The sequence below is a fragment of the Schistocerca americana genome, chromosome 5 (assembly GCF_021461395.2).
Source record: "Schistocerca americana isolate TAMUIC-IGC-003095 chromosome 5, iqSchAmer2.1, whole genome shotgun sequence".
Taxonomy (NCBI): Eukaryota; Metazoa; Arthropoda; class Insecta; order Orthoptera; family Acrididae; genus Schistocerca; species Schistocerca americana.
This window is the reverse complement of record NC_060123.1, coordinates 164,793,766-164,813,290: the sequence shown is the minus strand read 5'-3', so window position 1 is coordinate 164,813,290 and position 19,525 is coordinate 164,793,766. Positions and strand designations below refer to the sequence as shown.

Here is a 19,525-nt window from a genome sequence, read left to right as displayed (position 1 = left end):
ATTGGCTCGTCATAGTGGACGCTGAATCTAGATTCCCATACGTCTTCTGGATATCCTCTACATCCTAAGCACATACAATCCCAATGTTGACTTGGATATTTACGACTGAAGGTCGGCCCGAAACAGTTGTCACATACATTGGGACTCACTTTATGTGCATCCTTTTGTGCTTCAAATAGAACTGCTTTCATGCACCAGCGCCATTTGATCCTGTTTATGATGGTCTGGCAGATTACTTTATTTGAGTGTCACAGCTGCAAGTTCCACTCATTGGACGATGCACTCTTCACCTTTCTGGCCTGCTATTGGGCAGAGTAGAAGCAGGTGCTAAGTCCATCTGAACGAATCCATGAGTTGCCACGGTGATCACATTTCTTGCTTCTACACTCACACCAGCCACACGTGAGCCTTCTGCGGAGCGTGCTTTCTTCCAGAAAGAAATTCTTTGAAGGTGGTTCCACAGAGAGCGCAAAAGCTGAAAATTTGAAAGCGATCCATACCCCCCACTTTTGAGGCTTCCCCATTGCATGCATATTTCACACGATGGTAGAATGATTACAGTTGATTACATATGACAGTTATCCAGTTCACTGGCATGGATCATTGTGCATTAATGCTTTTGACCGATCTTCATTGAACCCTAAAGGTCTTCCTGAACATGAAGAGTCACTAAAACAACATTCTTGCAGTGCTCTGTCCAATGGCATTATTCCTACAGACGGGGCAAATGTTACTGGTGCTTTCACCGGCAGCCACCTCTCTATGCAACTCAAAAATATTCCGATTTCTCCACTTAGCACTCCATTTGCTACTGTCCACATCTCCACTCACTGTTTCATAATGACAGAATGTTAACTCAAATAGCAACAGTGAACTACAAAAGAAGAATGACAATTGATAAATAAACACACGGCAATCTAATTACTAACATTAAAACAAAAATGCTATGAACGTGTACACCAACCTAACAGAAGTGTTTAAATGCATTCCTTTTTAATTCCAAAGTTCGTTTAGACGATAGTATTGACGATGGAGGGGGTAGCGGGATGGGTGGGTGGAGGGGGGGGGTGTTACTAGTAACTGTTTTGAAGCACAGGACCAGTACCTTGGCAGAGCATTGAAGCACCAGTACAACTGAATTTCCTACATGCACTTCTGTGCTGACAGATGTGGACAATATCAGGATATACGGATGCTATGTAGTCGAATTGTGTCGGGTGATGCTCAGGGAATTAGATTAGGAAATGAGACACTTAAAGTAGTAAAGGAGTTTTGCTATTTGGGGAGCAAAACAACTGACGATGGTCGAAGTAGAGAGGATATAAAATGTTGACTGGCAATGGCAAGGAAAGCGTTTCTGAAGAAGAGAAATTTGTTAAATCGAGTATAGATTTAAGTGTCAGGAAGTCGTTTGTGAAACTGTATGTGTGGAGTGTAGCCATGTATGGAAGTGAAACAGTTTGGACAAGAAGAGAATAGAAGCTTTCGAAATGTGGTGCTACAGAAGAATGATGAAGATTAATTGGGTAGACGACATAAATAATGAGGCGGTATGGAATAGAATTGGGGAGGAGTTTGTGGCACAACTTGAGTAGAAGAAGGGGTCGGTTGGTAGAATATGTTCTGAGGCATCAAGGGATCACCAATTTAGTATTGGAGGGCAGAGTGGAGGGTAAAAATGGTAGAGGGAGACCAAGAGATGAATACACTAAACAGATTAAGAAGGATGTAGGTTGCAACAGGTAATGGGAGATGAAGAAGCTTGTACAGGATAGAGTAGCATGGAGAGCACCATCAAACCATTCTCTTGACTGAAGACCACAACAACAACATTTGGGGTTAGTAAGCCAGACAACAGAAGCACGTGGACAGCAGAGTGGGGTTTTGGGTGTGCTCACCCTCAGAGACGTAGACGCTGATGGTGTCGGGCTCGGTGCCGGGCGCGCCGCAGGTGTAGTTGCCGGCGTCGGCGCGGGCGGCGCGCGCCACCACCAGGCGGGAGTGCGTGCGCGGCCCCGGCTCCGTGCTGAGCGCGACGCCGCGCGCGCCGTCCCTGGAGAGGGGGCGGCCGTTGTGCGACCACACCACCTGCTGCGGCGGCGTCTGGCTCTGGCGGCAGGTGGCAAGCGGCGCGGCGCAGGGCGCAATCAAACTCTCTGCAACTGGGCTGCTGCGAGGCAGTGGGTGCGGGGGAGAGGTCGCAAAGCTTGGGAAGCGGTAGGCTGTCGGAGAAGGGTGTCTGCGTACCGGGGAACAGGGAGACAATCCTTCAACCTTCCCTCTCTTGGCTCCGAACCTTCGTTCTGATAGACTATTGTCAAAATATTACCTCACCCACCCACCTCCTGGTCAGTACATTTCTTGCGTCCGGTATTACTGCATCATCATCTTCATCATTATCATTATCATTTAAGATTGATTATGCCTTTCAGCGTTCAGTCTGGAGCATAGTCCCCCTTATAAAATTCCCTCATGATCCAATATTCAGTGCTAACATTGGCGCCAATTCTGATGTTAAGCCTATTACTTCAAAATCATTCTTAACCGAATCCAGGTACCCTCTCCTTGGTCTACCCCGACTCCGACTACCCTCTACTGCTGAAACTATGAGTCTCTAGGGTAACCTTGCTTCTCCCATGCGTGTAACACGACCCCACCTTCTAAGCCTGTCCGCCCAGACTGCTACATCTACAGGGTGTTGCAAAAAGGTACTGCCAAACTTTCAGGAAACATTCCGCACACACAAAGAAAGAAAATATGATATGTGGACATGTGTCCGGAGACGCTTACTTTCCATGTTAGAGCTCATTTTATTACTTCTCTTCAAATCACATTCATCATAGAATGGAAACACACACCAACAGAACATTCCAGCGTGACTTCAAACACTTTGTTACAGGGTTTGTTGAAAATGTCCTCCGTTAGCGAGGATACATGCATCCACCCTCCGTCGCATGAAATCCCTGATTCGCTGATGCAGCCCTGCAGACTGGCGTATTGTATCACATCCGTCCACAATACGAGCAGGAAGAGTCTCTACATTTGGTTCCGGTGTTGCGTAGACAAGAGCTTTCAAATGCCCCCATAAACGAAAGTCAAGAGGATTGAGGTCAAGAGAGCGTGGAGGCCATGGAATTGGTCCGCCTCTAGCAATCCATCGGTCACCGAATCTGTTGCTGAGAAGCCTACGAACACTTCGACTGAAATGTGCAGGAGCTCCATCGTGCATGAACCACATGTTGTGTCGTACTTGTAAAAGCACATGTCCTAGCAGCACAGGTAGAGTATCCCGTATGAAATCATGATAACATGCTCCTTTGAGCGTAGGTGGAAGAACATGGGGCCCAATCAAGACATCACCGTCAATGCCTGCCCAAACGTTCACAGAAAATCTGTGTTGATGACGTGATTGCACAATTGCGTGCGGATTCTCGTCAGCCCACACATGTTGATTGTGAAAATTTACAATTTCATCACGCTGGAATGAAGCCTCATCCGTAAAGAGAACATTTGCACTGAAATGAGGATTGACACATTGTTGGATGAACCATTCGCAGAAGTGTACCCGTGGAGGCCCATCAGCTACTAATAGTGCCTGCACACCCTGTACATTGTTCGGAAACAACTGGTTCTCCCGTAGGACTCTCCATGCAGTGACGTGGTCAACGTTACCTTCTACAGCAGCAACTTCTCTGACGCTGACATTAGGGCTATCGTCAACTGTACGAAGAATTGCCTCGTCCATTGTAGGTGTCCTCGTCGTTCTAGGTCTTCCCCAGTCGCGAGTCATAGGCTGGAATGTTCTGTGCTCCCTAAGACGCCGATCAATTGCTTCGAACGTCTTCCTGTCGGGACACCTTCGTTCTGGAAATCTGTACCGCGCCACGGCTATTGCCCGTGCTAATCCATACATCAAATGGGCATCTGCCAACTCCGCATTTGTAAACATTGCACTGACTGCAAAACCACTTTCGTGATGAACACTAACTTGTTGATGCTGCGTACTGATGTTCTTGGTGCTAGTACTGTAGAGCTATGAGTCGCACGTCAACACAAGCACCGAAGTCAACATTACCTTCCTTCAATTGGGCCAACTGGTGGTGAATCGAGAAAGTACAGTAGATACTGACGAAACTAAAATGAGCTCTAACATGGATAATAAGCGTTTCCGGACACGTGTCCAGATAACATCTTTTCTTAATTTGTGTGTGAGGAATGTTTCCTGAAAGTTTGGCCGCACCTTTTTGCAACACCCTGTATAGAGTTTATTCCCAGTTTATCTTTGATTTCCTCGTTGTGGACACCCTCCTGTAATTTTTCCCATCTACTAGTACCTGCAATCATCCTAGCTACTTTCATATCCGTGACCTCAACCTTATTGATAAGGTAACCTCAATCCACCCAGCTTTCGCTCCCATACGACAAAGTTGGTCGAAAAACTGAACGGTGCACTGATAACTTAGTCTTGGTACTGACATCCTTCTTGCAGAAGACAGTAGACCGTAGCTGAGCGCTCATTGCATTAACTTTGCTACACCTCGCTTCCAGTTCTTTCACTATGTTGCCATCCTGTGAGACATTACTTTCGTTTTGGAGATGCTAATCTTCATACCATAGTCCTTACATTTCTGATCTGGCTCTGAAATAGTACTTTGCAACTCTCAATCGAATCTGCCGTCACAACTAAGTCATTCGCATATGCGAGACTGCTTATTTTGTGTTGACGTGTCTTACTCTCACCCAGCCAGTCTACTGTTTTCCACATAGGATCCATAAATAATATGAACCACAGTGAAGACAGGTTGCGGCCTTGTCTTATCCCTGAGACTATTCTGAACCATGATCTCGATTTACCGTCAACTCTAACTGCTGCCTGACTATCTATGTAAAGACCATTAATTGCTTGCAAAAGTTAGCCTCCTATTCCATATTCTCGATGACAGACAATAACATCCTCCTAGGAACCCGGTCATATGCCTTTTCCACATCTATAAAGCATAGATGCAATTCCCTGTTCCACTCGTAACACTACTCCATTATTTGCCATAAGCTAAAGATGTGGTACTGACAACCTCTTTCACTTTTGAGGGATAAAACGAAGACTGAAAGCGAATTTGCGCTACTAGGTTTAGAGGTAATATCTTCTAAACAATGATATTTAAAAATGTATCTCATTTGACGTTGATGTGTAATTAAATATATTGAAAACCCTATTATCAGCGTTTGTATCCATGTGAAATTTTGCACAATACCACCAAAAACTGTAAACTTATGTCGCACTATAAATTAAAGATGCTTTTATGGCACAAAAATCCAGGTGTAATAAAGTTTGTTTCTGAAATACCATTTTTGGAAAGTAACTGTAGACAATACGCTGTAGGAGTATTTTCTATAAACCTAATTGAAATGTTGTTATTGTGTTTATTTATTTCACTTACAGGGCTATTACAAATGATTGGAGCGATTTCATAAATTCACTGTAGCTCCATTCATTGACATATGGTCACGACACACTACAGATACGTAGAAAAACTCATAAAGTTTTGTTCGGCTGAAGCCGCACTTCAGGTTTCTGCCGCCAGAGCGCTCGAGAGCGCAGTGAGACAAAATGGCGACAGGAGCCGAGAAAGCGTATGTCGTGCTTGAAATGCACTCACATCAGTCAGTCATAACAGTGCAACGACACTTCAGGACGAAGTTCAACAAAGATCCACCAACTGCTAACTCCATTCGGCGATGGTATGCGCAGTTTAAAGCTTCTGGATGCCTCTGTAAGGGGAAATCAACGGGTCGGCCTGCAGAGAGCGAAGAAACGGTTGAACGCGTGCGGGCAAGTTTCACGCGTAGCCCGCGGAAGTCGACGAATAAAGCAAGCAGGGAGCTAAACGTACCACAGCCGACGGTTTAGAAAATCTTACCGAAAAGGCTAAAGCTGAAGCCTTACCGTTTACAATTGCTACAAGCCCTGACACCCGATGACAAAGTCAAACGCTTTGAATTTTCGGCGCGGTTGCAACAGCTCATGGAAGAGGATGCGTTTAGTGCGAAACTTGTTTTCAGTGATGCAGCAACATTTTTTCTTAATGGTGAAGTGAACAGACACAATGTGCTAATCTGAGCGGTAGAGAATTCTCACGCATTCGTGCAGCAAATTCGCAATTCACCAAATGTTAATGTGTTTTGTGCAATCTCACGGTTTGAAGTTTACGACCCCTTTTTCTTCTGCGCAAAAAACGTTACAGAACACGTGTATGTGGACATGCTGGAAAACTGGCTCATGCCACAACTGGAGACCGACAGCGCCGACTTCTTCTTTCAGCTGGATGGTGCTCCACTGCACTTCCATCATGATGTTCGGCATTTCTTAAACTAGAGATTGGAATACCGATGGATCGGTCGTGGTGGAGATCATGATCAGCAATTCATGTCATGGCCTCCACGCTCTCCCGACTTAACCCCATGTGATTTCTTTCTGTTGGGTTATGTGAAAGATTCAGTGTTTAAACCTCCTCTACCAAGAAACGTGCCAGAACTGCGAGCTCGCATCAACGATGCTTTCGAACTCATTGATGGGGACATGTTGCACCGAGTGTGGGAGGAACTTGATTATCAGCTTTATGTCTGCCGAATCACTAAAGGGGCACATATCGAACATTTGTGAATGCCTAAAAAAACTTTTTGAGTTTTTGTATGTGTGTGCACAGCATTGTGAAAATATCTCAAATAATAAAGTTATTGTAGAGCTGTGAAATCGCTTCAGTATTTGTAATAACCCTGTATATTTTTTATGTTTTAATTGTAATTCTTTGAAATTGATATTTTCTTTGTTTTCTAATGCATTCAAAATAATACGTGACTCATTATTACGATACAAACTCATTTTCGTAATGATAATCAGTAAAGATATGTTTGAAAAATAGCTTTGCTTTTTACACCTGGTTTCGTGTAAGGTGTGTTTAAGTCAGTGGTAAATCTTGGAGAAGAACATTGATTACGTTATAGTAACTGCAGCTCTATTCTATTTTTTCTCTAGTGGAGGCTGACGTCATAAACAATCGGAACCTAAACTGGAAATCTTCTCTAAAGTTCTTCCAGCACAGAAAGCTATATGCATCCCTCGGTTCAACTTTTGCCGTTGAGTCATTTGGGATGAATAAATAAGTTTTTTGTTTCCAGGTACGATTCTGTAAACGCTCCTTTCGGTTTTAAATCTATTTTAGGTGGGTGGTCAATGGAAAAAAAAGAAAACAGACTCAGCGTAGAACTCAAAGTCTCGATGGTACAAGAACAGCTGTGCAACGTGTACTGCTTTCGAAGTTGGAAGAAGTATGTGGGACAATTTTCAGATCTACGAGAGGCCATCAATATGTTATAAAGGACTACGTCTTCAGGCCACGAGTGGCCTACAGGGACCATCCGACCGCCATGTCATCCTCTGAGGAGGATGCAGTCAGGAGTGGCGTGGGGTCAGCACACCGCTCTCCCGGCAGTTATGATGGTATTCTTGACCCAAGCAGCTACTATTCGGTCGAGTAGCTCCTCAATTGGCATTACGAGGCTGAGTGCACCCCGAAAAATGGCAACAGTGCATGGCGGCTGGATGGTCACCCATCCAAGTGCCGGCCACGCCCAACAGCGCTTAACTTCGGGGATTTCACAGGAACCGGTGTATCCCCTGCGGCAAGGCCGTTGCCGATCAATATGTTATGCATCACATTTTTAGTTTGGATAGAAAAAAAAAATTGTGGGACAACTTGGTTATTCCCGCTTCAGCCCCTATAGTTCAGAAGTTCGGACAGCTATCAGCTCTATACGCCAAGCAGAAAGCTGTTACTGAGTTGATGTTGGCGAAAGACCAGAGTGTCATAGATATTCAAAGGCGCTTTCAGAATAGGTTGAGGGGGCTGAAGGGTGGTGAAGAATGGAAACTGGCAGTTGGCAAGAAGGCAGCTAGGAGGATAACGTATTCAGACTGTCATACTTTGTGTACATGCAATAGATTTGAGCAACTGCCAGAGTTGAGTGGAGAGGAGCCTCGTGTAGCTGTAGATATTAGGAAAATGCAGCAGTCCTCAGCAGTTAGGAAGCCTAAGTCAGTAGCAAATTCTAACAGAAAGAAGATGGTTCTGATGTAGGTACTGACCTGGTAAAGGTAGCTACTCAAACAGGAGGCACTAATGTGCATTTCGTCCATCTGTTTCAGCGTCATGATCGGCCTCATCTTTATGCGGCTGTTAGGCGCGTTAACTGTGGACTAGGGAGGGCGCTGATGGCAGAGGGTTTGGGTCAAATCTCAGTGGTTCCAGTGGGAACCATCACTACATCGGGAATCTCTAGGCATGGCCTGAACCCCAGATGGTTTGGGAATGGGGGCTGGCAAAGCTTACAGGTGACAGCGTAGTGGGTGGTGGTAGTGGGATCACTCATGCAAAATTTCCTGTAGTAGTTGGTGTTAGATGAGTACCTTTCTTTAGATTGCAGTCAGCTGATAGGTATACCTGCTTATAGAAAGGCCATCTAACTAAGGGCTCACCTTCAGATGATGTAATGTTTCCGAGCAGAGAAGGAATTTGAATACTCCACCAAAATATAAGAGGTATCAGAGATAAAGTTAGTGAACTACTTATTGATATTGAATTTGAAATTATTGGTATATAAGAGCACAACTTAAGCAATTTGAAAATTCACTGGCTTCCTTTACTGGCATACAGATTAGCTGGCTGTTTGTCAGGGAGTTTCTTGTTTGGTAGGGGAGTGGCTATGTACGAAACAACAGTATTCCATTTGAGTACGTAGACGTATCACGGCACTGAACAGATATCTGACTGTTGTGCGGGGGCAGTTGAATTTCGTGAAACTAAACTTCTAATTGTGCTGTTTATAGGTCCCGTAACTCTAACTTCAGAGCATTTCTGCTCATGCTAGAGAGGGTTTTTCATTCGCGTTGTAGGAAGTACCAGAAATTAGATACATGTAGCCACTTCAATATAAATTTCGTTTATGATGGCGCTAGAAAAAGGATGTTGGTAGCCGAGTGGTCTAAGGCGCTGCAGTCATGGACTGTGCAGCTAGTCCTAGTGGAGGTTCGAGTCCTCCCTTGGGCATGGGTGTGTGTAAGCTTTGGGACTGATGACCTTAGAAGTTAAGTCCCATAAGGTTTCACACATATTTCAACAATTTCTTTTTTATGTTGGTAGATCTCATTAATTCGTATGATCTGATGCAGTCTATGTTTTTTCCAACTAGGGTGCAAGAGAATAGTAGCACAGCCATAGACAATATTTTTATTCATTCTTAATTACTAGATGGGCATTCTGTTAGTAAAAGGGTGAATGGCCTATCAGACCAAGATGCACAAATTGTATTACTGAAAGGCTTCTGTACTCAGACAAATGTCACACGTAATTACAAACTAAGTAGCGAAGTGAATCCAACCAACAACAATAGAGAGTTTTTTAAACCCTGTCAAGGAACAAGGGTGGCAGGATGTTTATCGTACTGATAACATAAATGGTAAATATAATGCTTTCCTTAATATATTTCTCATGCTCTTTGAGAGTTCCTTTCCATTGGAACGTTCAAAACGAGGTCCTAGCAGTAATATACATCCCTGGTGGCTGACTGGTGGGATAAGGATATCATGTAGAACCAGGTGGAAACTATATCAAAATGTTAGAAGTAGTTACAATCAAGCGATATTAGTCCGTTACAAACAGTATTGTAAGGTGCTTAAAAATGTTATTAAGAAGGCAGAGAGTATGTGGTGTGCAAATAGAATAGCTAATTCACATTATAAAATTAAAACCATGTGGTCAGTTGTGAAGGAAGTGTCTGGTCAGCAGCACAAGGCCGACAATATAAAGTCAGTTTTCAGTAAAAATATTTTTCTTACTGATAAATCTGATATATGTACAGTATTTAACAACCATTGCTGGTGAATTAAAAATATTTCGTTTCTAGAGGGAACCATAACTTTCTTCGCAAATGCTTTTCCGAGACTGATGTCTGAAATACTACTCTGTGATACAGACAAGAGGGAGATTGAGTCAATAATCAGATCACTGAAGACTAAGGACTCTCATGGTTAAGATGGAGTGCCTAGCAGAATATTAACGTACAGTGCCGCAAATGTTATCCATGTATTTAGAAATATTTGTACTTTATCCTTTAGGAATGGTCAGTTTAATGAACGATTAAAGTACTCAATAGTAAAGCCGCTTTATAAAAATGGAGAAAGGGGTAATGTAGATAATTTTAGACCTCTTTGTATGCCAGCAGTGTTTGCTAAAGTTATTGAATAGGTCGTGTGTGTGTAAGGATAACTGATTATTTTATGCCACACTATTTTCTATCAAATGTACGGTTCAGCTTTAGAAGTCGTTTAACAACTGAAAATGCTATATTCTCTTTTCTCTGTGTCTAGATTTAACTAAGGCATTTGATTATGTTGATTACAAAATATTGCTCCAGAAATTGGACCATTATGGAATAAGTGGAGTAGCTCACAATTGGTTCAGCTCTTACTTTAGAAACAGACAGCAAATTGTCACTATTCACAATGTTGAGAACGACTGTGATGTGGGGTCTGAGTGGGGTATGGTCCAGTGAGTGTTCACCAGGGATCACTGTGTGGGGCCACTGCTGTTCCTTAATTATATAAAGCATATGCCCTCTAGTATTGCGGGTAGCTCTAAGATGTTTCTGTTTGCTTAGTAGTAAAGGATGTTGTGTGTAACACTGGCTCGGATTCAAATAGTGCAGTTCATGATCTAAGTTTATGGCTTGTAGAAAATACACTAACGCTAAATCACAATAAGACACAGTTTTTACAGTTTCTAACACACAATTGAACAAAATGTAGTTTTAATTTCACAGAATGGGCATATGGTTAGTGAAACTAAAAGAGTTGAAATTTCTAGTTATTCAAATAGATATAAAGCTGTCGTGGAATACCTTCGTTCAGGATCTTGTACAAAGGCTTAATGCTGCCATTTTTACTATTCGAACGGTATCTGAAGTAAGTGGTCATTCGACACGAAAATTTGTCGACTTCGTTTATTTTTATTCACTTCTGCCGCATTGTATTATATTTTGGGTAACTCTTCCCATTCTTAAAGGATATTTTTGGCTCAGAAACGGGCCGTCCGGGCAATAAGTTTTGTAAATTCAAAAAACTCTTGTCAGCACCTGTTCAGAAGTCTGGGTATTTTGACATTGGCCTTTCTCTCTCTCTCTCTCCTCTCTCTCTCTCTCTCTCACACACACCCACACACACACACACACACACACACACACACACGCACTATATATTCCTTACTGTCATTTCTTGTTAACAATATCAGTTTATTCCCAAGTATAAGTAATTTTCACTCAGTTAATACTCGACAGAAATCAAACCAGCATTTGGATAGGACTTCCTTAACTCTTATGCAGAAAGGTGTGCAGTATACTGCTGCATCCATTTTCAGCAAGCTACCGCTTTCAAATCCAATCTGAAGTGTTTCCTTATGGGTCACTCCATCTATTCTGTCGAGGAGTTCTTTGAAATATTATCCTGAGTCTTGTTGCATTGTTGGTTGCGTTTATTTAAAGTTACGGACTGACTTTCTGCGGGTTCACAAACATTTATTTTTCCCTGTTATTACTTTCATGTTGTAATTTCATGTGCTGACACGTTCCATGACCTTGATGATTTGCTCCTCAATTTGGTCCTATAGAACTTGACGTGTAAATAAATAAAGAAATAAATGTCTACAAGGGAATGGATGTAAAAAAAAGACCCGGTGAGTATTTGAGTGAGTTATATGTCATTATAAGAACAAGGTCTCGCAGTGCCTTTCCTGTCTTCCGCGTGTCGGCTGGCCGCACATAACTGAGACTCCTGCAATGTTTCAACGTGTTGAGAGTCTCACTCAGACAACTCACTGAATAACCTGACATCTTGTCTCTGTTGATGCACTGTGGACGTAGGACAGCGGCTGGTCCATTATTTAATAAATAAATTAGCCGAATAGCCGTGCGACTTCAGAAGTTATTTTAATTCATTTTCGTTACCAGTTTCGGCAATTTAGTGTGCCCTATACAGGCCTCATGTGCACCCCTAAAAATTTATGTATATTTGGATACTGGTGTCATCTGTTTCTGGGTGTCGTGAACTCTCATATATTTCCCTCGTAGACTTGACTGCAGCTCAAACTGCACTCGAGCCTTTGAAGGAAGCACTTGAGAATTCACGACATGCAGAAATATATGGTCGAAGTATAACAATATCTACAATTTTTGGGAGCTGCACATGGGGCCTTATGATGGCATATTGAATAGATGAATTTGGGATCGAAAACAAAATAAAATAGTTTCTCAATATGCGCAGCTATTTGGCGGATTTCCTTGCTAAATATTGGAAGTCTTCGTTGGTAGCGCTGACACAATCATCCAGCAGGTGTGATATTCAAAGGTTTTGGCTTGGTGGGTTCCTAAAGGCCTAATAGAAGACCGTTAGAGCAACGAAGGAACATACGTGCGGAACTCCTTCCGCGTTAAGAGTTTGATCGCCACAATTGTTGTTGAACATGGTCACAGACAATGAAACATGGGTTCATCAAATCAAACTGGAAACAAAGGGGCAATCCATGGGGTGGCGCCACACCAACTATCCTCCGAAGAAAAAGTTAAAAGCCCCACTCTCAGCCGGTAAATTCCTGGCGACATTCTTCTGGGACACTGAAGCGGTTATTCCGTTTGATGTTGTCCCTCACTGTGCATGTCTCAGATCTGGAGTATATTGTGCTGGCTTCAGGAAACTCAAGAAACGACTTGAAAGTGTTCGTCGCCACAAAAATGCAAGTGAACTTCGTCATACCAAGGCTAGGCCTCACACAAGTCTGTGCACCCGAGAGGTGGTCTCAAGATTGCACCGGACTGTTCTTCCTCATAGAACCTACAGTCGGGATCTCGCACTTTCCAGCTGTCATCTGATTGGCCCAATGAACGATGCACTTTGCGGGAAGCAGTAGCAGATAATGACGATGTTATTGATGCAGTAAGATGTTGGCTCCGACGTCGACCAGTAGAGTGATACGGTGGGGGTATACAGGCCATCCCAATAAGTTGAGGTAAGGTCATCGCATTGAATGGAGGTAATGTTGAAAAATAGGACTGTGTAGCCAAAAGAGGCGGATATATTGCGATGTATTGGAATCATGATCAAAACCAACCTGCTTTCTGAAATGAAAGCCCCTTGCAGTTCTGCTAATGATTATGATGTCAACCTCCATTTGAGAAACAATATAATCAACTTCCTGTCACTAGTACACAATCATTCTCTTCATTAAAACTTACCAGAATCCGATACCTGCACAATGCATGCACGTATTCAACATTCTATCAGTTACAGAAGTTATTAATGTACAAAAATTTTTACATTTGCACTTACTTCACGCTTGCATCTCACTATGTAAATCACTTAAATGTGTTACCTAGACAAATGTATTCCTGGAATTTCATTACCATAAATTAATTATGTTTTGGTGCTGCAATGTTTTCCCCGACAGTGTACATTGAGTCATGATCACGAATTGTGTGTGTTGCCCATCCCGTCACATGACTGAGGAAAACATTTTCTGACAATCCATAGTCGAGAGCACAATCTCATCAAGATGTGTTACCTTACCTGGCATCCAACTTGTTAGGTTTTGCGAAATGAATAGCTAAGGCGGCCTGACACAAAGGATGGCGTCTGCCTGAGTGTGAACATGCACGTTGTGACAGACCTTGTACGTGGTGCGACAATAAAGTAATGAGACTGATTATCTTTGCCGGCCGAAGTGGCCGAGCGGTTAAAGGCGCTACAGTGTGGAACCGCACGACCGCGACGGTCGCAGGTTCGAATCCTGCCTCGGGCATGGATGTGTGTGATGTCCTTAGGTTAGTTAGGTTTAAGTAGTTCTGAGTTCTAGGGGACTTATGACCACAGCAGTTGAGTCCCATGGTGCTCAGAGCCATTTGAACCATTTGAACTGATTATCTTTGCAAGATGTGGCAACCCTGCAGGCTTGCGTAGGATTCTAGTCCAAGCAACACATCAATGCCACCGCTCAGTTGTCAGTTGTCCTGTAATGAGTTATTACGTGTTTGTGTCTCTCGTCACGGAAATGGAACCACATATTACAACGGTATGACATTTCTTTTTGCGTTAAATTGGGTGAAAACGCAACGAAAAATTACGGTAAGCTTCAGAAGGCTTTTGTAGAGGAAGTTATGCCAAGAGCTCAAGCTTTTCGTTGGCCTAAAATGTTTGGTGAAGGCAGAACGAATCTTGATGGAAGATGAAGACCGCAGTGGACGACCATCAATCTCACGGCGAGATGTCAACTTTGCCAGGGTGCATGAACTCGTACGATCTGATCGAAGATAATCCGTGAAAACGATTGTAGAGGAACTGAACATCAATAGAGAAATGATTCGTCTCATAATAACTGAAGATCTTGGTATGATAAAGACTTGGTTTCTGCATCATGATAATGCGCCATCGCATACTGCTGTGTCAATACAGTTTTTTAAACTCAAAACAAATTTCAGTACTACCACAGCACCTTATTCACCAGATATTGCTCCGTGCGACTGTCTTCTATTTCCAAGAGTCAAAACGGCGGTCATGGGACACCATTTTCAAACAACACAAGATGTCCAAGAAGCTGTGATGAGGGTCTTGGAGGACATTACAGAAGATGAGCTCCAGAAATGTTACCATCATTGGCAGAAGCGCTGGAAAAAGTGTGTCCAATAAGAAGGGAACTACTTTGAAGGAGACAACACTAAACTTGGCTAAAACGGTAAGTAATTTTTTGTTCACATCAGTCTCATTACTTTACTGTCGCACCTCGTCTAAATAGAATCTAAGGATTTCATTCCACAGTATTATAATATGCTTTTCTCTCAAAGTGAGTGTCATTACGAGTGACAGACGTTCTCGTGATAGATAAAATAGTGTCATTGCGTCTCCAAAGAAAATACAAGTACTCTTTGCCAAAAGCCGAGCAACGTCTTAAACTTACAGTGATACGCCCTGCAGTTATCGTGAGCCTTATAACTATGACTGAGCGATTTATTCTGCATAAGGGAGACAACTGTAGAAGACATAATGAGAAATGGAATGAGTATTCGTGGTGAGCGCGTGGAATATTCACTTGACGGCAATGAAAATGGACATGGCTGATATTTTAATTACGTGGCATGTTACGCAGGTGCCAGTCGCATGACAGGGTGCACAGATCTGCTCACGAAAATTAAAAAAATCTGTTGTAAATGAGAGTGTAGCTGAAGCAATAATACCATTTAGACTCTTAGCATAGGATCGCGTCCTCCGAAAATACACAATAAAACTACGCCGAGTAGTTTTTACGTTTTTACAAAGGCCCTTCATTTCATGTTGCGGTGACTAGAGCGATAAGAAGTATCTAAAAGGTCGCAAATGTAGGATAATGCGTTCATAATTCAGTGACATAGTCGATGGTGTGATAGGCAGCTACATGTCGACAAGGTTTGGTTCGCGTATGGCTTACTGTTGTTTTCTGGGTTACTCTGTTAATGTGTTAAATCTATCGAAATTACGAGTTCAATAATACGAAAATTTCATGGTTCTTGTTAGGATATTTTCGGCCCCCAAAAAGGATAGCACGCAGCTTTTTTATAACTTAATAACCCGTCCAAAATTATTCAACTTCAATCACCAAGAGAGGTGGCGCAGTTGTAAGCACAATGGACTCACATTCAGGAGGACGATGGTTCAAATACGCCTGCGGATTATCCGTATTTCCGTAAATTGGTCGAGGCAAATACTGTCAAAGTTATTTTTAAGAATATTTCTCGTGGAGAACAGCGCTGTGGCTAAAAGTGCCTGCTTTAAAAATGAAAACATACTACCTCGACCGAAAATACAAATACAAATACAAAATAAAATGTTAGCCGTTAGCTCCAAATCAGCAGTTACAGTTCGTGCAGTTACAAAATGGATCTGAGAACTGTGGGACTTAACTTCTGAGGTCATCAGCCCCCTAGAACTTAAAACTACATAAACCTAACTAACCTAAGGACATCACACACATCCATGCCCCAGCAGAATCCGAACCTGCGACCGTAGCGGTCGCGCGGTTCCACACTGTAGCGCGTAGAACCGCTCGGCCACCCCGGCCGGCCGTGTAGTTACAACACCCATTCCTTTCACCACCAAAACCTGCCATCTTGGTACAATGGTGTGACAATGGTCGAAATCTGGCCGAAACTGGTTACCAACAAAATAACTGTTTTTTTTTCGGTCGAGACTGTCCATTTTCAAAATGCCGGGGCGGTTCCTTTTGAAAGGGCACTGCCGATTTCCTTCCACATCCGTGAGACAATTCGAGCTCAGGACGTTAAGCGCTAAGCTGCCCTCCTTTATTCAACTCCAGTCTACGAGGAAACAACTTAATTTAGTCGGTAATAGACTGCTTATTCTCTATCATCTTTGCCAGGCTTCGCTGGCCGATGTGGTAGAGCGGTTCTAGGCGCTAGAGTCTGGAGCCGCGCGACCGCTACGGTCGCAGGTTCGAATCCTGCCTCAGGCATGTGTGTGTTGTCCTTAGGTTAGTTAGGTTTAAGTAGTTCTAACTTATAGGGGACTGATGACCTCCGCAGTTAAGTCCCATAGTGCTCAGAGCCATTTTTTTCCCAGGCTTCAAATGTTCCAAATGTCATCATCGTTTCTTAGGCAGTTTTCTCGTACGGTCCACATCTTCTCAGGCCATACTTTTTCAGTGGCTTTTAGCTCTGGGACTGTATGAGGCCAATGGAGAAGAGAAATGTCTTTCTGTTTTGTAAAACCTCCTGCTCGATCGCGTAAACGTGTACGCGATATAAGACCTGCCAAATAGATTGCTCTCTCAGGCTGTAGTTATAGCACAGATGGGTCGATAATATTACATGTAAATGGTAGTACTGGGTAGTACCATGCCGAGCATCTGCCCTGTGAGGCACTCCATGTCCACTGGAATACATCCAGCCCCAGCCACACACTCACGGCCACGACAAGGTAACTCTCGGATGTATTTGTGGTCGAGAAGGGCACCTGTGGTCTTTACACTCGTAGTGAACCATTGATCGGTGAGTACAACGGCCATTCTTCTGAAAATAACACTTCCCGCCAGTCGCGATTGACAGTGTTGTCGGCAAAAGCTAATCGGTGGAGTCGATGTTCTTCATGGGGCCTATCATGGATGGCGGCACATTTGCAAAATATGTCACACCCCCGATGCCGACGCCGAACCGTATCCACCGATACGTGCAACGCCGTAGTATGTTTAAAATGCACCAGTTCTAGAAAAAAAGGAATGCGGTTGCCACTTGTTGACAAGCTCATTATAATAGACAGGTGCTGTTACACGCCAGAGTCCAATAGTCACACGAATCTTGGGTTAACCAGTATATCGATACCGTTTTGTCCATTTATCTATCATAGCGCAGAGCGCTCAGGTGCGCCATACCGTCCACCGGCATCCGACGCCGTCAAATTACTCTCCTCCACAAGAGCAATGATGTAGTGACGAATAGCCTGCTAATGATCAGGCGAGGCGTATGAATAATGAGACTAGACTGACGGCGATATGGGGCAGGTGTCTGACCTTGTTAGCTTAATGTCATTCGCCAATATAGAACGAATGGTGCGTTTGCTTACTTCATTAGTCGCGACAAACTCTCTGTTACCGCGTGAGATAAACGAAACAGTGTTAATAATTCTCACATGATATGTCAGAAAGAGTTAGCAGATTTAAGTTGTCGACTCCAGGGAAGTCACTCTCCACCAGAAGTGACTCTCACTTAAACGCAGCGAAGTTTCCGACGCGTGTTCTGTGGGAAATAAACTGTACATCGGCGAAATGCTAGTGTGTTTCTGTTTAATTCAACGGGACGCTGCACTGACCACACACTGTTGAACGATAATGTTTCCTTTATGGGGTAAAAGATTTTTGACATGGATTCGAACAATAGACAGTTTGCATATAAAGTGCGCAAGTTGTTTATTCAGCTACAGTGACCGTTTACCAATTTATATCAATCCTGTTATCATAGCCTACGTCTATGGATAGTTTCAGCAATTTCTGTTTGCTGCAAAGATTTTTTACCTTCTTGGAATGTACCTTTGGAATACCGGTAAGATCGGCTTTATGTAAGTTTTGAAATACTACTTCCCCTTCTGCTCCTTCCCAAGATAAATTGAAAAAATACGGCGTGCAGCATTTCATTCACGTCAGTGCTGCACCGAGCTAAAAGTTTAGCTGCGATTTCTGCCAGCCAATTTTTGAGCTGTCAAGTTACAGTCCACCTGCAACGCCCAGGTGAAAAGTTTCGCAATTGCGACCGGACCACATCGTTACGTTTCCGGCAGCAGTGACGAAGGCAGACGTTTAAAATCGTGCACACAGGCATCATGTCTCCACTGTAAGCAAGAGAGAGGCAAGACAATGGCACAGTTAATGATATGTTAACTGAAAATGTCTAAGTGTGCATCGTTGACGGAAAATGCGTTCCGGTAGTTGAATACAAGGTATCAATATGAATAAGCGATTAGCATAGGCCGGCCTGAGTGGCCGTGCGGTTCTGGGCACTACAGTCTGGAACCGAGCGACCGCCACTGTCGCAGGTTCGAGTCCTGCCTCGGGCATGGATGTGTGTGATGTCCTTAGGTTAGTTAGGTTTAATTAGTTCTAAGTTCCAGGCGACTGATGACCTCAGAAGTTAAGTCGCATAGTGCTCAGAGCAATTTGAACCATTTTTTGATTAGCACAGCAGGTGCTGATAGTAAGTACATATCACTGAAGATTAGAGACGAATTACTGCACACTGATCAGCCAAAACACTATGACCACTGCCCACCGCAACGTTGGATGCCGCCTGGTGGCTTTTCGGGTACGTGGCGCGATAGCAAATGCATTGAAGCAGAGCAGAAATGGACTGGGTTACACGTTAGCGAAGGTATGGGCTGCAAATGGGCAAATCCGTTGAGATAAGTGACATTAACGAAGGCCAGATTATTGTTACGCAGAGCATACGGATGAGTATCTCGGGAGCGGCGCAGCTGGTCCAATGTCCACGTGCCACTGTCGTGAGCATTTACGGACAGAGGTAGGACAGTGAAACTACCACTTGGCGCTAAATGGCTGGACGTCCGCGACTCTTCACAGACTGTGTGATTTGGAGGCTTGTCTGGTTTGTAAAGCAGGAAACATGGTGATCTGTGGCATCTCTGCAGAAAGAGCACAACCTGACGGACGCACAAGTATTTCGGAGCACACCGTTCACCGTACATTGTTGAATATGGAACTGCAGATCACGCCAACGCTACTTGTTGAACATTTTGATCCAGCGCATCGCCAGTTACGATTTCAGTGGGCGTTGGACAGTAGGGATTCGACCGGTGATCAGTGGAGGCGTGTCGACTGTTCGGGCGAACCACACTTTTGCTTCACTAGGTCGATGGTCATCTCCACAAACG

The 19,525-nt window shown here is 43.6% G+C and overlaps 1 protein-coding gene across 1 annotated transcript in view; it reads right to left on the bottom strand.

The window, feature by feature from the left end:
• The window catches only part of LOC124616123 (zwei Ig domain protein zig-8-like), a 282,641-nt gene that overhangs the window by 30,546 nt on the left and 232,570 nt on the right, over positions 1 to 19,525 (bottom strand). The window contains exon 6 of the mRNA XM_047144389.1: positions 1,899 to 2,109. Within this exon, the coding sequence (XP_047000345.1) occupies positions 1,899 to 2,109 (211 nt within the window). The remainder of the gene's footprint in view (positions 1 to 1,898; positions 2,110 to 19,525) is intronic.